The 19,606-nt window shown below is 41.9% G+C and overlaps 1 protein-coding gene across 5 annotated transcripts in view; it reads right to left on the bottom strand.

Annotated features, from left to right (window-relative positions):
• Positions 1-19,606, bottom strand: part of CACNB1 (calcium voltage-gated channel auxiliary subunit beta 1) — a 136,569-nt gene that overhangs the window by 3,171 nt on the left and 113,792 nt on the right. For 3 of the 5 annotated variants that reach the window (XM_040330648.1, XM_040330647.1, XM_040330649.1), the window contains 3 exons: positions 17,979-18,130; positions 14,225-14,320; positions 9,809-9,994 (listed from right to left, as the gene is read on the bottom strand). In XM_040330648.1, coding sequence (XP_040186582.1) covers positions 9,809-9,994; positions 14,225-14,320; positions 17,979-18,130 — 434 coding nt within the window. Of the gene's footprint in view, positions 1-9,409; positions 9,995-14,224; positions 14,321-17,978; positions 18,131-19,606 lie in introns of those variants that run through there. The other 2 variants (XM_040330650.1, XM_040330651.1) reach the window with 1 other exon arrangement.

The raw sequence follows: 19,606 nt of genomic DNA on the forward strand, positions 1-19,606 counted from the left end.
TTCAAGGTGGGAAAACCTGGGAGCTGATTGGTTTCTATGCAGCGCTGCAGCGGATTTTGCACTCTCCAATCTTGGTAAATAACCCCAAATGAGTCATCTGTAGGTATGAAGGTAGCTAACACTTAAGGCCCCTTTCACATGGGGCAGACTCCTCCAGCCCAGGGGCAATCTGTTCGCTGATCCAAGTAGGCACGGACACAACCCACTCTTCTCTATGGGCAGTCGGATGTTAAAAAGACTACCTGTCCATTTACATCGTACTGCCATCCGATCTGCTATACGGACAGGGAACAGACCCCATCCGTCTGTTTTTAGTGGATCAGATTGGATGTCAGCAAGTGTATATGAACACATGTCCATTTTATTTCTGCCACTCCATAGAGCAGGGGTCTCAAACTGGTGGCCCTCCAGCTGTTGCGAAACTACAAGTCCCATGAGGCATTGCAAGGCTGACTGTTACAATCATGACTCCCAAAGGCAGAGGCATGATGGGACTTGTAGTTTCGCAATTGGTCCACCCGTGTGAAAGGGATCTTACTCCGACCCTAAACTATATATAGAAACATTTTGTTCTGGGCACGTAAAGGGGAAGAGGTAGAAACACATAGAAATAGAAACCATTTGTTCTGCACCAATATCACAGCTACTGTATTAGGAAATGGAAAACTGCAAAAAATAACAAATGAGGAACTGGAAACTGGTTTATGATCTGTCACTGCTCTGCTTTCAGTCACTACACAGTGGAGTAATGTTCTTCTGAATTGCCCTTCGTGGGCTCAGCTGTCCCAATTGCTGACTCAAAAATTAAGCCTATTGTCACTCTGAGAAATGAAGTTGAAAACGATTGCACTGCTATGCAGAGATACAATGATCCTACAAAACGGCATTCCTAGTCTGCGAATTTGCCTCGACATGCAGTGTGTCCTGTGGTAACCTCATCACGGAGATAAAAGTCTACAGATAGAGGCTGTAGGCTGACAAAGTCAGGATACATCTACAACTCCTGGTATATTAGCATTATCAATTGTAAATATAATTAAAAACATTTAGATTGTAGAGTCCTTGGCGTGTTTGATATCAATATTTTTTAACACCCTCCTGCTTTACAAAATATATATTTTTAGGAATTATCATGAAATGAGTAAGCATAGCAGGAAACCACACACCCAATGACCCTCCACCTTTGAGCATGCCCCTTAACGTAGAACTTTTTTTTTTCCCCCGTGTACCATCGGGGAGTTGTTTTTTTCCCCATCACTTCCTGTCCCAAAGCCAAAACAGAAAGTGATACGAAATCCCTCCAAAGTGAGGGTCTCCAGAACTAGTTTAGAGATTGGAAGATTTCCCTGGTATTACTGTTCTGGGGACAAACCAAAATTGGGGATTTTCTTTCACTTTTACTTTTGTTGATAATGATAAACATGACAAATAGAAAGGTTGAATCTCCCTAACGGGGGCACAGACAACAATAAAACATGACAGATGTTCTAATCCCTCTCCTCTCTATCCAAAACTAAAAAGAAAAAAAAGTAGTGTTGTATTTGGAAAAATTAATAAAATTCTATTGAAAAAAAAAAAAGGGATGTGGTAATGTCTCTTTTGAAGCCTCATACACACGATCGGATTTTCTGCAGACAAAGCGTAAGACTTTTGTCCCAAGGGCGTTGGCCATGAACTTGTCTTGCATACAAACGGCAAAGAATTGCCAACAAACACAAAACTATGTGTTTTTTCACCTTTATTTTTTTAGTGCCACCCTTTGGGCAACTTCTGCGAATGTTGTGTTATGGTAAGCATTGCTTCCGAGAATGCGTGTTTGTACTTTGCAGTTTTGTCTGATTGACTTGTGTGAACACGATCAGATAATCCGACAACACACATTTGTTGGCAGACAGTTTTAAAGCATGCTATCCCACATTTGTTGGTGGAAAATCCAACAACAATTGTCCGATGGAGCGTACAAACCGGCGGATTTTCCGACAAAAGCCTGTTATCACACAATTCCCATTGGATAATTTGATCATGTGTACGAGGCTTGACATTTCACAGAATTACACCTGGAAGGTGTTTCTCTGTAGAAGCCCGATATGCCCCTATACCCCTCCCCTTCCTTTCTTACTCCTTTTGCCCTTCTACACACCCCTTTTTCTTTATAAAACATACCGGCTACCTCAGAAATCCCCCCCAAAATTGTGAGTGATGCAAGGGCATGCAAATACACTCTGTTAATACACTCTTTTTTTAAACATATAACTGATTTTCAAAATCTTGTATCCAGTTTACGATCATCACGGTTTGCTGCCTTTGAAATATTTGTTGTATTTTCAATACTTGTGTCATCATCATGCAGCATTAGAACAGAAAAAATAGAATTAAAAAAAAATGAATGCCAGTGGTGTTGCCCACACCAAGCCGTCAGATGGTTTTAGTCAGCACTAAATTTACAAGGGTAGCAATCTGATTGGTTGCTATGTGTAAATCTTTGCGTTTCATTTGCATCAGTTATACATGAGTCAGATGAATTACTGACAAGTGTAATCCTTATTACAAAAGGTCACAAAGCATGGAAAGGACACATGGAAAGATGACTTTTAGAACAGGATGAGTTGTCTTATTTAATGAAGGATGCAAAAATAAGTACATTTTTTAATTCCTGAGTTTCACTAATACAGGATAACCTTCAGCAAAACAGGCCTATAATTTATTTCTTAGTCTACAGAAAAGTAGAGTTTCAATCTATTTTTTTTAATGAGGTCAAAACCACTTTGCAGACGAGGAAGTCAAGCAGACAATGGTGGTAATAGGGGAACTGTTAAAGTTCCCCTATTAGCTTACCAGCTAGATTTGACCACTAGACTATAGGTGGTCCGGCTAAGCACAGGGACATGGGTCTCCCCAAAACCTTAAAAAGTCTCTTCAGTCGTCGCCGCTCACACGAAACTCTAGCCTATCCCCAGACGACTTTCTATGTGACGAAACGCGTAGGGTAGGGCCTACGACAGTGACGTCATAACACTATCCCTGAGGCTGACACACAAGTGAGCCAAGAAGTGAAGCCCGTAGGAATGCCGCATTTTCTCATATATTGGATTTATCTCATGCTGATTTTATCTGGAATTCTAGTGCAATCATTTACTTTATCAATAAATAAGTTTTTTGATATACTGCACTATGGAAGCGCTTTCTTTCTTATCTCCGAGTTCCGTGTAAGCGGCGAGGACTGGAGAGAGTTTTTGATGTGCTCAGCCGGACCACCTATAAGGACTATCACCCTTTTCTTCACATGAAATGTGGTTTACTACACGGAGCACGGATTCTCTGTATTTACCACTCATTATATGGACTCTTGATATGGGACTTTTTCTTTTAGTTTCTACATGTCATATTTTGTGATTATGGTTTTTAATGATCTTATACCAATCTTAATGTTGTTTTAGCGATGCACTATGTGTTTACAACACTCTTACTGCAAAAATTGCTTAAAATCTGGAGCACCGCTTCCTTTTTTCAGACTTTTCAGACTTTTTCAGACTTCAGTTTTGGGTGGGTGGACTCTAATACAGGAGGTGTTACTGGCCAAAAGGTGAAAACAGAGGGGAAAAAGGCTATAAAAATTCAACGGATGCAGCCACTGCATCTAATGAATGGAAGCTGCTATAATGTTGACCTGGCTTTGAATTACTGACCTGAATCAAATACGAATATAAGATATAAGGACTTCTTAACATTCCTAAACATCATTCTTGTTCCAGGCCACTTACGCACTCAAAGTACTAAGCTAATAAGCAAGTATAACAGTCAAACAACTAGAATTTTCAGAAAAAAAGTCCACAATAACTGTTTGGGGTTCTTTCATGACAGGTTTACTTTAAACTCCTACCAGCTTGTGGGAACCTTAAAAAAATATATTTCACAAGATTTGCACTTTGGTTTCCTTATTTACTGTATTTTCTAGAGGTGTATTGGATGATTACAAGTGGGTGGAATATACAAACAAAAAACAGTGCTGCCCTACTCAAAGTGCATTATAATATAAAACAGCAAAGAATGCAATAAAGTGATCATGTGCTCATAAGAGTATATAATATTCCATACCTATAAGTAAATAAAGTCCATACAAGTGTTTAAAAAGGGACTTGATGTGACTCCACATGAACAGTCCACCGAAGAGTGCAATAGGAATCCAAAAGTCAAACATAAGGTCCACGCTGCTCACAGTCAGTGTCCTGTTAAGAAATGCCCCATGTCGAGAAATGCCCAGCCGGAACTGACCATGCACAGTACGGAGCCGCAAACATTGGAATTTACGATCAGCTGTAGACGACGCCTGCGCACAATAGCCAACATTGTGACACACATTACCGATGCTCGTGCAAGTCTGCAAGGGACGGATATCTTCATGATGGGCGCGTGTGAGGGGCGGATGCCTACAGAAGGGGGCGTATTTTGTAATGATGGCCATTGCTGCTAAGATGGGGCGGAATTTTTCACAAAACTCAAACACATCTCCTAAACAAATATAAACATGTGTACAAAGAATAGCAGAGAAATATTTGATCAATCTCTCATCCCCAGTTGGGAACTACTGGTTTTGACACGCTGTAAAAACAGGGGTCAAACAATGAGGTGAGCGGCCATTATATACAGGTAGAGGCGAGTACTAGCACTTTTGGATTCCTATTGCATTATCCGGTGAACTGTTCATGTGGAGTCACATCAAGTCACGTTTTAAACACTTATATGGACTTCATTTACTTATGTATTTTTAAATGTGGTTAATAGGTTTGGAATATTATATACTCCTATGAGCACATGATCACTTTATTGCATTTTTTGCTGTTTTATATTATAATGCACATTGAGTAGCGCAGCACTGTTTATTGTTTGTATATTGTTTTAGGTGTAGTGAAAGCACTTTTATTGATAGCTAGCAGCTACTGGATTTTTATTAAATTTTTTTAGATTTTTTTTTTTGTGATTATATGAGGATTGCGCTGATTGTTCATTTTGATTATTGACAAGTGGGTGGAAGTTGGATTTTTCCGGTTTACTCCAGAGACATGCTGGGAGGTTAAGTGGCTCCAGTCTAAATTGGCCCCAGTATGTGTATGCATGACAGTGAGTTAGGGACTTTAGATTGTAAGCTCCTTGAGGGCAGGGACTGATGTGAATAGAAGATGCTATATAAGTACCTGTAATCAATAAATACATAAAAAAGACAACTACTGCATTATTTTGATGGAGCTGGCTTTTAAACAGGAAAATCCACGTGGGGGGTGCTGTCCTAAAACTCTAATAAGTAGTAAGGCTTCTCAGTGTTGAACCTAAAAAATCTGCAATGGTAGATGATGTAGTCAGCGGGTCAGCAAGGCCTGTCTATAACACTTTGAAAACAAGAATGCCTTAGTAATAGGTTAGGAGCCAGTGTGGGCAAGGCATGGAGCATGGGTCACAAACCCTGATTCCATTACAATAGAAAAACAACATAGAATCATCTTTATTTTTGGACTGATTTATTCAATTATTTAACCAGTTTTAGTGAAGGTGATAAGGAAGGAGGGTGTAGCGTAGAAATATTACTTTCCTAGACTTCTTATCCATGTGCACTACAGCAGTGGTGGTCAACCCTGTCCACAGGGCCCACTAACAGGCCAGGTTTTATGTATTATCTTGGGGAGATGCAGACTAGAATACTGCAATCACTGAGCAGAAAATGATGATATCGCCTGTGATGTAGTTCAGTTATCTTGCAAACCTGGCCTGTTAGTGGGTCCTGAGGACAGGGTTGATGACCACTGCACTACAGGATCCCATCCTCCTCCACCTTGCCTGGTGTTGAAGAATATCCAAGTCTTCAATATATCATAGGACAGGTAGAGACTGTTGGAGGAAATCAGGACCAAAAAATGCACAAAGGTAAATTGTAAATCAGGGGAACCGCAATTCAAGGAGCACGGCATGCTCACCTATGCCTCTCAATTATACCTTTTGAGTGGACCTCTTTATAATGAATTTAAAAACATAAATAAGGCACAGATGATCAATGAAAGACAATACAACATGGCTAATAGCAGATGAAACCTTCTTAATAAAAACAATGTACAGACTGTATGAAAGAAATGAGGGGTGGATGTAATGTCCTGAGGTTTTACAGTAACTGGTAATAGGATAATGGATTTGAATCTAACTAAAAATGTATGCAGTAGTAAGTACTCTACACAAGACAAAGGCACATCTTCTTCTTACATACTGGATCCAAAGAGGGGCTCCATATGTATAAATATACCAAGTTAAAAATGTTAATTTTTTTTTTGCAATAGGAAAGCAGATAATGTTTAGTTTAACGTCTGACACCATGACAAATTGACAGACTGTGCATCTTTACCCACCTTCTCCTTGACATCATAGTGACATCATAGTGACTGACAACAGACCTTGCTAAAAGCAGAATGGGGATCTTCAATACATTACAGATTTCCGACCTGTTTATCTATAACATTGTGAAGAGCTACAACCATTGATAGTGCCTGTTTTTATTTCATTCTTCAATGTGTACCTGACTGAAAGTGGTAGTAAACTCTGTACTACCACTTTTACCTATAGGTAAGCCTATAATAAGGCTTACCTGTAAGTACTGTGACTATCTCCTAAACCTGCAGTTTAGGAGATATTCAGAGTGCATGCAGCCGATGACATCATTGGCACATGCACTCTGAGGCTGGGCTAACACTATTGCGAACTGAATGAGGGGTTCTCCACATCTAATTTGCATAGCAGGAGATTGTGACCAGCTCTCTATGGAGCCAGTTCACACATCTCCAGAGCTGCTCTGGTCCGAATTGCACAGGAGCCCTGTGTGTCTTTTTGTCCTTTTCAGCCCAAAATTTGGGCTGAAATCGGACCTGAACCAGTGAATTAAGATGCACTGGACCCCCTGCTGTGAGCCGCTCCGTGCTTCAGTGTGAACTCAGCCTGAAGGTCCGGCTTACAGTGCCGGACCTTCAGAGCCCATGCCGGAAATGGCGGCTCCCACACACATGCATGGGAGTGACATCATCGCGGCTCCTGCCAATCACATAGCCGTAGCTCGCGAACCCGAAAGACAGACAGGGGAAACATGTCAGCCCTCTCAGCGGTGACTTTACAGCGCTGGAGGGCTTTGTTCCAAGGTGAGTATTTCATAATGTACTAGTATGCAATGCACACTAGCACTTTATGCCATTGCCTTGCAGGTTTTTTATTTTTATTTTTTGAACATCAGCAGTTTACAACCACTCTAAGCTGGGTACACACAGTTTTTTTTTATTCAGTCAGCAGGCTGAACAAAACCCCCCCAAAAAAACAGATTCCTGCATCCACACAAGGGAAGGGGAAGCAAAAATCCCTTCCATCGGGATATTGTATTCTGCCAGTGGGGACTCTCAGAATACACTGATCAGCAATGCAGCTGATTGGATGCAAGACACTGATTGAAGGTTTTCCAGCAGGACCGTTCGATCTAATGATGGCTTCTGACGAACAGGGAGGGCTACACACAGATGGAAATTTGCCCAGTGGACTGGATGAATTTGAATCTGTATGTATCCAGCTTTAATCCCTCTACACATGGGCAGAATATCGGTTGATATTTGCCAGTTAAAAAAAAAACCGTCTGACATTCTGCCTGTGTGTATGTCGGTCTGTCCGGACATGCAAGCTGGAAAACCATCAACCAACCGACTCCCGGTCAGATTTCTCAGCCAAAGGCGGAAAACGCTGATCCAAGTGTTCTGGCACGGGGGGTGACGTCCCCCTGTCAGAACACAACAGCTCAGTGGGGGAGATCGCTGGACTAACCTTGCATGGTTAGTTCAGTGTCTCCGACCAGAGCTGCCAATTTAATGTGAACCTGGCGAGATGGGGGACCTATAATCGGTAAGGTTTAAACTAAGAACAGGCTATCCTGTCCAGCTGCATTGATTTTTTTTTAGTATGTCTAGTTTTTTATACAAATATTAAAATCAAAAACACTGGCTTAAAACCTTAAGTTACCCCAAAAACAGCAAATACCAAGGTTATATGTATAAATGGAGGATTCTCGAGTATAATGTCAATAAGCTTTCACAATAAAATAAAAACCTGGTTGTGACTCTAAAACTCCCACTCTACATACAAAAATGTACTTCAATAAGCATAACGAACATGCCCAATGCCTGCAATGCTGATATAAAATGCAAAAGTTAAAAAAATGTGGCTAAGCAATTGAAAATAAAAGTAAAGCCAACATCCTCCTGGTCATCTATTCTGCTCCCATTAGTATATAGGATCAACGTGTTTTTTGACTCAAATAAAAGCTCAGAGAACAGCCTACAGCTAAATTGAAGAAAGCATTATGTGCCGCAATGTATACAACGATAGCAAGACTTCATCCTTATATACCACTGTATAATCCAAGTGGAAGAGTAGTCAAATTCAATGCATATGACTGGACTCTGAATATAGGGACGGGCAATCACTGTATACATTCTCTTAGCTTTACATCATAAAAGACAAATCTTCTATGACAATCTTGTGTGTAATACACTAAAATAATATCACTCTCTTGCACTTTGATCAAGGGTTCATTGTTAAGCACACTGATTGATAAAAGAAAAATAAATGGGTGTACACAATCCCGGAGACACATCATTCAGCAGGGATCAACTGGTTACCCAGCACCCCTGGCGTGTGTTTGTTTCTAATGTCCATGCCAATAATATTTCATAGGTAGTCTGTGTCCAGAGGTAGCAAATGGGTATGTCTCCAAACAAGAGATGTAATGTCCCAGGTGTACTTATAGTCTCATGTCCATGCAACAACAATGAGCTTGCTACAGTCCAAATTGCAATGGAAATGCCATATACTTATCAGAGTACATATACAGTATTGTCAAGTCTAAAGGGAGCCCATGCCATGAGTTGATATGGTCATAGCACACAGCCAGCCTGACTGGTTTCGCCGGTATTACACCAGCTGTATCACAAGCATAAGATTGGTTAAAAACGAGTTATGCCCCGTACACACGATCAGGCTTTTGCACCTCCAAACTCACATCGAAATTCAGACGGAATTCCATCGGAGTAAAAGAGAACATGTTCTCTATCTAAACTCCGATGGAATTCCTCTGAAAAAAGTCCGATGGGGCATACACTCGGTCGAAATTTCCGATGGAAAAAGTCCGTCTGACTTTTTCCATCAGAAATTCCGATCGTGTGTACGGGGCTTTAGAGTCACAATCAGGTTTTTATCTTTTGGAGTTAGCATATACAAATACTAGCAACGTGTCATTTTTCAAGCCTCCAGTAACATTTTGCATTTCTGCAGACATCTATGTTTCCTAAAAACTCCACTAACTGACACAAGTGTACCAGACTGCACACATCCTACTTTCTAAAGCAATTCTTAATTTTCTCTGTGCTCTATAACATTTACTGTTGCTATACTTAGCAACCATCTGTCTTAAAACAAGGAGTTTTGTACTCTTATGTTGCCAAATGGTATTATTCTTTTGTGACAGCAGTACATAGTTTGTAAACATTTCATCATTTGCAAATATTAAGATTTGCAAATTAATACTAAAACTGCCTAACCGCTTTTTAGGTTCTTTTTCTGTAAGGTAGGTGGGCTGCTATGCTAAGGCAGTAAAATGGATATTTCCTGCTGGTCTCTATTTGTATTTTTCTGTTCCCCAGAACTACACAGCATGTTCATCTATCTTGGTTATTGACCCCGATTCCCCACTACCACCCCACCATCCCAGATTCTCTTTCAGCGAGGTGAGCACTTGCACCTGTAGATTGGACACAGGGGCTGGGCTGGAAGCTAGTGCTGCGGTGGCAAGGGTGCGGTTCAGTAGTGGGTTTGGTGGGTTTATGCTTGGCGGGTGTGTGGCCTTCCAGTAGGCTTCTAAATACTCAGCCAGGTGTTCACAGGCATCCTCCAACTGGTTCTCATCCAGGATGATGTCAAACATTTCCTGTGGATACATAAGGGATTATTACACGGTTGTACATTATACCTTGTGGTTTAATATATGATGAGATTTTCAGTGATATATCTTGGATACATTTTGCATGCTGTACTTTCTTGGTACCATTCAATGACATAACTATAGAAGATCATGTGATTTCTGTGGGGCCCAGAGGTGTCTGGCAAACACATTTAGATAAAATTATTGTATATACAGTTTGGAAACCTTTGTACATTTTTATGAAAAAATTTGTACACTGTGTCACTGTATGTATTTGTAATGGAGGTTTTAAATGATCTGTATTGGTTTGCCATGTGGCCTTTTCACACATAGCTATAGCTTGAGCACTGCATCCTGTTTCAAAAGAATTGTGACACCACCTACAGAGAACTGGCACCTACTTTAGGTGCATGAAGTAAAGAGGTCCCACTTAACAAACCTTGACAAAGGGAAGTAGACTGACAACAAGACACTGGTCTGTAAGTAAAATATCCTGAAAAAGGATAGACATTTAGGTTCATTGTTGCCAAATTAAGGATCGAAAATCTCCCACTACTCTGAGTAATATACTGGTTAGGAGTGCAATTGAACCCCTATAAGCCCACTTTTTGAATTGTAAAGGCTTTTTTTATTTCAAGAATGGTGGGTAGAGGATAGAAATCAAACAATTTATCTCTCACGACTCTGAAAGAGTAGCTTACCTGACTGAGTGCCCCTGCAGACAGCAGTACATAAGTAGGACCATGAGAAAATTGTTGGCTTTCAATAGGGAGCACATATACAATACAAAGAGAGGATATAGGGGTCACTCATTATCTCAACATTTTCGGTTAGGTCATGACAAAGACCCTAGGGGTCTTAAATTTTGTGGCATTGAAAAAGCTTCAAAAACGTTGGTGTGGGGGGCACTTTAAAAGGGCATTATCCCAAAGGGAAGCATTTTGGATCTACAGAGCAGATCTGGACCTCAATTGTTTTATCAGCAATTTAAAATTCACACTTGCCTTCCTGAATATGATAAAAATGATGTGCTGTATAACATATATATTTCTCTCATTGCCTAATATTAGCTTTTGGGTTTTATTATAGATTGCATAATGTGTGCTGTTATGATCCTATGTGATGCATATATCGGAGGGGATTATTGTGTTTATGGCTTTTAAATCATATTTATTTATTTTGTTTGCGCTGGTATTGTATGTGTTTATGGTATGTAATATACAGTAGACTTACTGGCTGTTTACTATATCTTTTTTTTTTACATTTTTTGTGCATGTGACACTGTATACACATAAAATGTAGAAGATTCGTGGAGGTAGTGCCGGCAGAGTAGATCTGATGGAGGCTGATGTATTTCTGAAGGTACATGTCTGTGGCTATATTAGTATACCCATTGGTCCCAAGAAGCGCTTACTAGTGTGGGAGGTGCCAATGAGCAAAGCTACACCTTTGCTCTTTCCCATAACTAGGCCAAGCTTGGTTCCCCTGAGGACGTCTTTATGGCAAAATGCATAGGGCTTACCTACTCTATACTAAGAGAGGCACATATCTGCTGAAGTATTATATCCATATCCACCTTTCATAATGCCAGAAGATGAGTGAGATTTAAAGACACATTTATGCTCAATACTTGTTTTTAAATATGAGTTACATTTGTGTAGCGCCTGGTTACTTCCAAGTACCAGTGCTATTTAAATTTAGAGGGAGATCAGAGTGTTAATTGAACTCTGATCCAGTTAATGTGTTCAAACTTAGGTCTCTGTCTCAGCTTGGCTGTACTGTGGGCTCATTCTGTTGTTGCTGGGGTGCTCTTCGGACCCCAGGACAATAGGTGGCAGCAGTGGAGTCAAGGTTTGGGTGCTCTTCCCCAGCAGCCAATCAGGAGGGTTGAACCTTGCTGTGCATGCTGGGGGAGGGTATTTATAAGGAAGACGCCATTGGTTCTGGGTCTTCTTCTTCGAGTGCGTCACCCACCTTTAGGGTGACTGCACCACGGCGCCCTTGCGTTATGGCCTACCGGGCCAGTGCATGCGTGCCACGTGGTTCCTGGTTCCGGGACCATGTTGGTCCAGAACATTTGAGCTGTGGCAGGGAGCCCAGTGGTCAACTGGGTTCCCAATCCTGAAGATCCCGAGCGGTATAGCTGTTTGGTGGGGAGTCCATCTGAGGAGAGCCAATTAGAGGCTGGCGATCCAATAGGGTCTCGACAAACCACCGGGGATCGAGGTATCCGGACACTGAGAGGCTGGTCACATGTCAGTCCATAATAGTAAACAAAAAGAAGAAAAACTCTGCGCTAAACTCAATGTCAAGTGAAGAATAATGAAAAAAAATCCTAATAAATTAGGGGGTGAATAAAAATGTGAAAAAATATGTGATTCAAAAAGGGTAATGCTGCTGCTTATGAAAGCCAAAATACATAAAGCTCAAGGAACATATAAACAGAAAATAAGCCCGCAACCCAGATATTAAAGTGCAATAGGTACTAAAAAAGCTAGTGCATATGAATATATAAAAAAATATTTTCACTCTAGTGAAATAGTTCCAGTGTGTCAATGCACACAAACAAAATATTGTAGAAAACACAGTATAGTTGAATTGACCAAGTGTTAACTACCCATAATAGAGGTAGTACAAACAATATGTAGTGAGATAAAGTATCCAAAAAAATTAAGGAAATCGTTAGCAGCAGGACACTCCCAGGGATCAGTTCACCAATCGCTGCAATACTCTGTACAAAATCTGAAGAAGCTTGAATCTTATTCTCAGCCGAAAGATGTAAAATTACTGACTCTTACCAGACAAAGTGGACCTCGGTTTAGGGAGGTCAAAGAAGCGTGTGCATCAGCCTGCCGTCCCCGGTAAAAGATCACTCAACTCAGGCAGGGGTGCTTCTTTAGTCTACTGTACAGTTGTCATCACATGAATTTACCCGAGAAACTAAAACGTCGCCTATGTAGATTTTAAAAGTTTGTCGCCATTCCACGAGCGGACGCAATTTTGAAGCGTGACATATTGGGTATCAATTTACTTGGCGTAACATTATCTTTCACAATATAAAGCAAATTGGGCTAACTTTACTGTTGTCTTATTTTTTAATTAAAATAAGTATATTTTTTCCTAAAAAAGTGCGCTTGTAAGACCTCTGCGCAAATACTGTGTGACAGAAAGTATTGCAACGACTGCCATTTTATTCTTTAGGGTGTTAGAATAAAAAATATATATAATGTTTGGGGGTTCTAACTTCTAAGTAAAGGGAAGGAGATGGAAACAGGCAGGGAAGCTCCATTAGCATTGCTGGTTGTCTTGTGCGACCAACGGCCACCACAAGAGGGCGCCAGATTCCAGAAGGAACCATAGGACTGGAGAAGGCTGCAAAGCCGCGGCTTCAATTACCGGTCCGACGCGATCGCGAGGGGGGTGTGCACGGAGACAGGGTACCCCAGCTGTGCCACCCCAGGCATCAGGTCGCTAATTCTAGTCCCACTCGAGCCCTGGTATACAGTATGCCCTAAGACGCAGTGCCACATACTGTATGCCATAAATGACTTTCTAATTTATAAAGAAAATTGTACAAACAAATCTTTTAGCATATTGAAGGAGGCAAGCCTTTTGAACTGGGTATGTAATGGGTAATATAAAGGGGAACAATATTTGTGTATGGAAACCCATGACCCGCACATTGTAAAAGCATTTCTATTGATTTTTCTTGGTAACTGTTTGATGGAAGAAAATTAAATGATGGAAATGAGGAACAAACCAAAACATAGTCATGTGAAGAACTTTTACTTGCACAAAGTATTTAAGAACGCTCTTCTGAGAGTCATTGTGAAACCTCCACAACAGCCACTTATCACCAGCAGCCTCAGATGCCCTGCATTGGTACGGTTGTTGTACATTTCTGTTTTTATTCCAATTGTGAAATAGATGTATAGTTCAAAAATTCAACAAATACATATCTTTGGAGACCATAAAGGAGGAATGTATTTGTTTATTGAGCAGGATGTAACCCCAACCTCTACGATTCAGTCCTATCAGGGTGAAATGATTCAGAGGGATATGTCCTATGGGAGGTAATTACTCTGAAACCAGCCTTTGGATTTTGCCTACTGAAGTTGGCCTCAACAGTGTGCAACCCTGTTTACTTCTAGAGATTCCAGGATGTAACCTTGCCACTTTAGTTGAGAATGACTTTGTGCATTTCTGCCAACTATAGTTAAAATAATCCACACTCACCGGAGGACACTGCGCCAGTTTATCCGCTGCCACCATCTGTACATTCAAATGCTTGGCTTGCGATTTCCCTCTTGATTTTACCAGTCTATGTAATACCTGATGAGGTTTAAAAGAAGAGAAATCACATATGGAGCTATTTCAGTTACAAGAAAAATCCAACCTTCTACCCTCTTTTTCCTTTATACCAATGAAAAGGTGCCCATATGCTGTTGCCAGGTTCTAGAGTTGTATTGTCCTTAAAGTGGTTGTAAAGGCTGAAGGTTTTTTTTACTTTCATGCAGTCTATGCACACTTTTCCACCAACTGCCCTTGCACCCATGCACTTCTCCGACAACCACAACTACACCCATGCACTTCACCGACCTCCACTGCACCCCCACACAATGCCACTATACCAACACACATTTCTACTGACTGCTACTTCACCTCTGCATTTCTCCAATTACTTCCACAGTGCCCACACACTTCTTCAATGACTGCCAAAGCAGGGGCACTCTTTTTCACAATACCAATACTATTCTGCACTAACTGCCACTGCATCCATGCACTCCTCTGACCACAACAGTACCATACACTACTCAATTTCCCGTCAATGTAACAGTAACAATTTTAAACTATACATGATGTACCATATACCACAAACTTCTACTCTATTAATACTGTGCTACACATTACAATCCCTAGACAGCTGGCCTGTGGACCCTGTATTGTACATTCATACCATAGGGATTTTTGGAATATGGCATTTCATCCTGTTCACCAAAGCACACACTTTTGCTAATGTGTCATTCGAGAACTGTTGTTAGGCCTTGAAGACCATCTGTCCAATCTAGATTCCACTCAACCGGCAAAATAAAAAAAAGCTAATAGAAAGTCCATATAAAGTTACTGATAAACAGATGACTGAAGAATAATGTGAATTAAGCCTCAGCATGTTTCTATATTTTTATACATTTCCATATTTCAAGGAAAGGTGTCACTACATAAAAATATGTCAATTTATCCTTCAATTAAACTAAAAGAACATCTGTAAGTGAGTGAGTGAATTACTTATATAGTGCTACAAATGCGAACTGAATCGCCTCAAGGCGCTTGGCATCCATTTTCCTGCTGTTTAACCCTCAGTTTTTTTCTGAAGGCCAGGTGATCAATTTCCATTCGGATATTAGTTGGTAAAGCGTTCCATAGTCGAGGTCCTTGAACTGAAAAACGACGTTCTCCTTTGGTCTTATATCGGGCTTTGGGAATTTGTAATCATTTTTGGTTAGTTGATCTAAGAACTCGATTTGGGTTTTGTTGTTTTATTTTCTCACTTAAATATAGGGGCGCGCTTCCGTGTACACAATTGTGCGTTATGCATAAGGCCTTGAAAGTGACTCGGTCCTTTATGGGCAGCCAATGGAGGGATCTCAGGGACGGGGTGATTGGTTCCCAGGGTTTTTTCCCTGTTACCAGTCGAGCTGCCATGTTTTGGATGATTTGGAGCCGGGCGAGTTGGTACTTTGGGAGTCCGAGGTAAAGGGCATTTGCATAATCCAATCTGGAGTTAATGATTGACCCTACCACTACCGCTGCGTCTTCTTTAGGGATGAAGGGAACCACTCTTCGTAGGAGCCGTAGAAGATGGTGCGATCCGCTAATTACTGATCCTATTTGTGCATCCATTGTCATGTCCGAGTCAAACATGACTCCTAGACTTTTGACTATCACGCCGGGTGATAGGGGAGATCCCTGAGGGACTCCGCAAGACACGCTGCGTGATTCAGATGTGAAAGGTCCTGCGCTCAAATCTAAATAGCTTCCATAAGTACAGTGGGGAAATTATTTTATCCCCTGCAGATTTTGTAGGTTTGCCCTATTACAAAGAAATGAAGAGTCTATAATTTTTATCATAGAGGTATTTTAAATGCCAGAAACAGAATATCAACCAAAAATCCAGAAAAAAACACATGATAGAAATGTTATAAATTAAGTTGCAGTTCGGTGAGTAAAATGAGTATTTGATCCCCAAGCAAAACATGACTTGGTACTTGGTGGAGAAACCCTTGTTGGCAAGTACAGAGGTAAGACGTTTCTTGTAGTTGGTGACCAGGTTTACACACATCTCAGGAGGGATTTTGGTCCACTCTTCTTTAACCACTTAACACCCGCCCGCCGTCAAATGACGGCGGGCGGAATGCTCTATTGTTCTGACAGGACGTCATATGACGTCCTGTCATTTAAAGCCGCTAGGGGGCGCGCACCCGTCGCGTCACTGGGAACACAATGCACGTGCCCAGTAACTGAGCAGGGACATGGAGCTCTGTGTGTAAACACAGAGCTCCATGTCCTGTCAGGGAGAGGAGACCGATGCTGTGTCCCTTGTACATAGGGACACAGATCGTTCACCTCCCCCAGTCACCCCCCTCCCCCTACAGTTAAAACACTCACTAGGCTACACATTTAACCCCTTCCCCGCCCCCTAGTGAATAACCCCTTTGCCTGCCAGTCACATTTATACAGTAATCAATGCATATGTATAGCACTGTTCGCTGTATAAATGTGAATGGTCCCAAAAATGTGTCAAAAGTGTCCGATGTGTCCGCTATAATGTTGCAGTCCCGAAAAAAATCACAGATCGCCGCCATTCCTAGTAAAAAGTGGAGTGGCGCGGGGTTACCTACCTGACACACATACCCTGACCTACGTGTGTGTTTGTACACACACACTGACATAACCTACATACATAATGGCCTGTTCATTAAACCTTCCGGAGGGCAAGTGGTTAAACAGTATTGGAACAGGTTTTTAGGCCTGATTCACACCTATGCATTTTTAGTGCTCTTTGCATTTTGCAGATTTTCACTACAGAACGTGTTCCATATGAAACCATGTTAAATGGACTGTAGTGCAAATCTGAAAAATGCAAAAAGCACAAGAAATGCCATAGGTGTGAATCAGGCCTAACATGGCTATACCAGCAAAAGCAGCCAGCCTTAAGTGTTCTAGCAGGACTTATTTTTCTGACTAAAGTTCCTCTTTAACCCTCTTTTTCTGAGTTTTCTATCTCTTAAAGCGGTGGTTCACCCATAAAAACGACTTTCCCCTATTACACTGCCCCCCCGCATTACAATACGATTATGCCTTTAATTTTTTTTTTGCTGCTGTACATACCTGGGTACAGCTATTCACCCGTGTCCTCCGGGTTGCGAGTCCCGCGGGAGTGGGCGCTCCTAACATGGCGGTGATTGACGTTTTGACTAAAAAACGAGCTCCCCCCGTCGCGTAAGCAGCGTCACGATTGGCGGAAGGAGCCGAACGGCGAGTCGGCGCTATACTGCGCCTGCGCATCGCCGTTCGGCTCCTTTCGCCAGTCGTGACGTGGCTTACGCGACGGGGGGGAGCTCATTTTTTTGTCAAAACGGCAATCACCGCCATGTTAGGAACGCCCACTCCCGCGGGACTCGCAACCCGGAGGACACGGGTGAATAGCTGTACCCAGGTATGTACAGCAGCAAAAAAAAAATTAAAGGCATAATCGTATTGTAATGCGGGGGGGCAGTGTAATAGGGGAAAGTCGTTTTTATGGGTGAACCACCGCTTTAAGTTTTTTAATAAAAAAAGGCTTAAGCTGAAAACAGATAGATGGAACTTCAGCAGAGTCAGCAGGCAGCAGCCACATTTTGATCCTTGTGTGTCATTGTCTGTTCAACAGAAATTGATTGGAATTGTTATAGAACAATACAACATTGGCCTATGATCCTGTAGTACTTACTTTGGGAGAAGTGATCTTGATGTAGACAATAATGGGTGCCAGCGATGTCTTGGCAAGCTGAGCTGGGTGGTTAATGGTGTCAGCATCAAGAGCAACTAGTTGAAGGGTTCGAGCCAACTCAAAGATACGTTCAATCTCACTTTGTACTTCCGCTTTAACCGGTAAGCAGGAAAAACACATCATATTAGTGATAGATATAGCATAAAATATCATGACAGCCAAAGGAATTAATAAAAGGTCTGGAAATGTGAATTCCAGATTTATACCAGATATATATATATACACACAGATATACAAGATGTGTCTAAAAAGTTTGGTAAATGGTCTGATATCTCAACAGCAACATGGGCCAGGTGCGTGCACAGGATGAGCCACGTTCAGGTCGGCCGTCAACAAGCAGAACCCAGACATGATCAAGCGAGTGTAACAATTGCTGGCACAAGATTGGCAACTGACTCTACGATTGATGGCGGAGGATTTGGGCATTAGCAAGGACACGGTACGCACCATCGTCTGCAAAGATTTGGGTAAGCGGAAGATCTGTTCCTGGTTTGTGCCGCACAAGCTGATAGACGAATTAAAGAAAAACAGATTGGAAACCTCTGGAGATAATGGGGGTAATCCACAAAGCCGCGGCGCAACGTAACTTTTCGGATTTAAGTTACTCCGCCGCAAAATTCCCAAGTTAGGTGCCGATCCAAAAAGCACTTACCTGGAACTTTGCGGCGCTGTAACTTAAATCCGTCCGGCGCAAGGCGTTCCTATTCAAATGGGCGAGTCCCATTTAAATTAGGCGCGCTCCCGCGCCGGACGTACTGCGCATGCTCCGTCGGGTAACTTACCCGACGTGCATTGCGCTAACTGACGTCGCTCCGACGTCATTTGCTTAGACGTTAACGTAAATGGCGTCCAGCGCCATTCACGGACGTCTTACGCAAACGACGTAGAATTTAAAATTCGACGCGGGAACGACGGCCATACTTAACATGGCTTAAGACAACTAGGGCTTAGCCCTAGTTTTACGCGGCGGAACTCGACGTAAACGACGTAGATTTAGAGCGACGGGCCCGTCGGAGCGTTCGTGGATCGCCGTAACTGGTCATTTGCATATTCTACGCCGGCCGCAATGGCCTCGCCACCTAGCGGCCGGCCTAGAATTGCATCCTTAAGATCCGACAGTGTAATTCAATTACACATGTCGGATCTTCGTCCTAACTATGGGAAACTGAGTCTGTGGATCAGTTCCATAGTTAGGACCAGGGATACGACGGAGTAACAGCAGTTACTCCGCCGTATCTCTTTTGAGGATCTGGCCCTTCATTACCATGTGTGACCAGGATCCATCCTTTCTGAGAACCATCATCACAGAGGATAAGACCTGGTGCTACCAGTTCAGTCCGGAACCCAAGCGGCAATCAATGAAATGGCGTTCACCATCTTCCCCACAATTAAAAAATTTCCCGCCTGAAGAGCAACATGAAAGACGCACGTTTTGTGGAAGTGTCGGCAATCCAAGAATGTGTTACATCGGTTCCGCGATCGATTCCTAAAGAGGCCTTTACTGACAGTTTCCAGAATCTTTATGAACATTGCCAAAAATGTTTTTGAAGGATGTATCTTCTGTTTTG

Source organism: Rana temporaria, chromosome 12 (assembly GCF_905171775.1).
Source record: "Rana temporaria chromosome 12, aRanTem1.1, whole genome shotgun sequence".
In the NCBI taxonomy this organism is placed as follows: domain Eukaryota; kingdom Metazoa; phylum Chordata; class Amphibia; order Anura; family Ranidae; genus Rana; species Rana temporaria.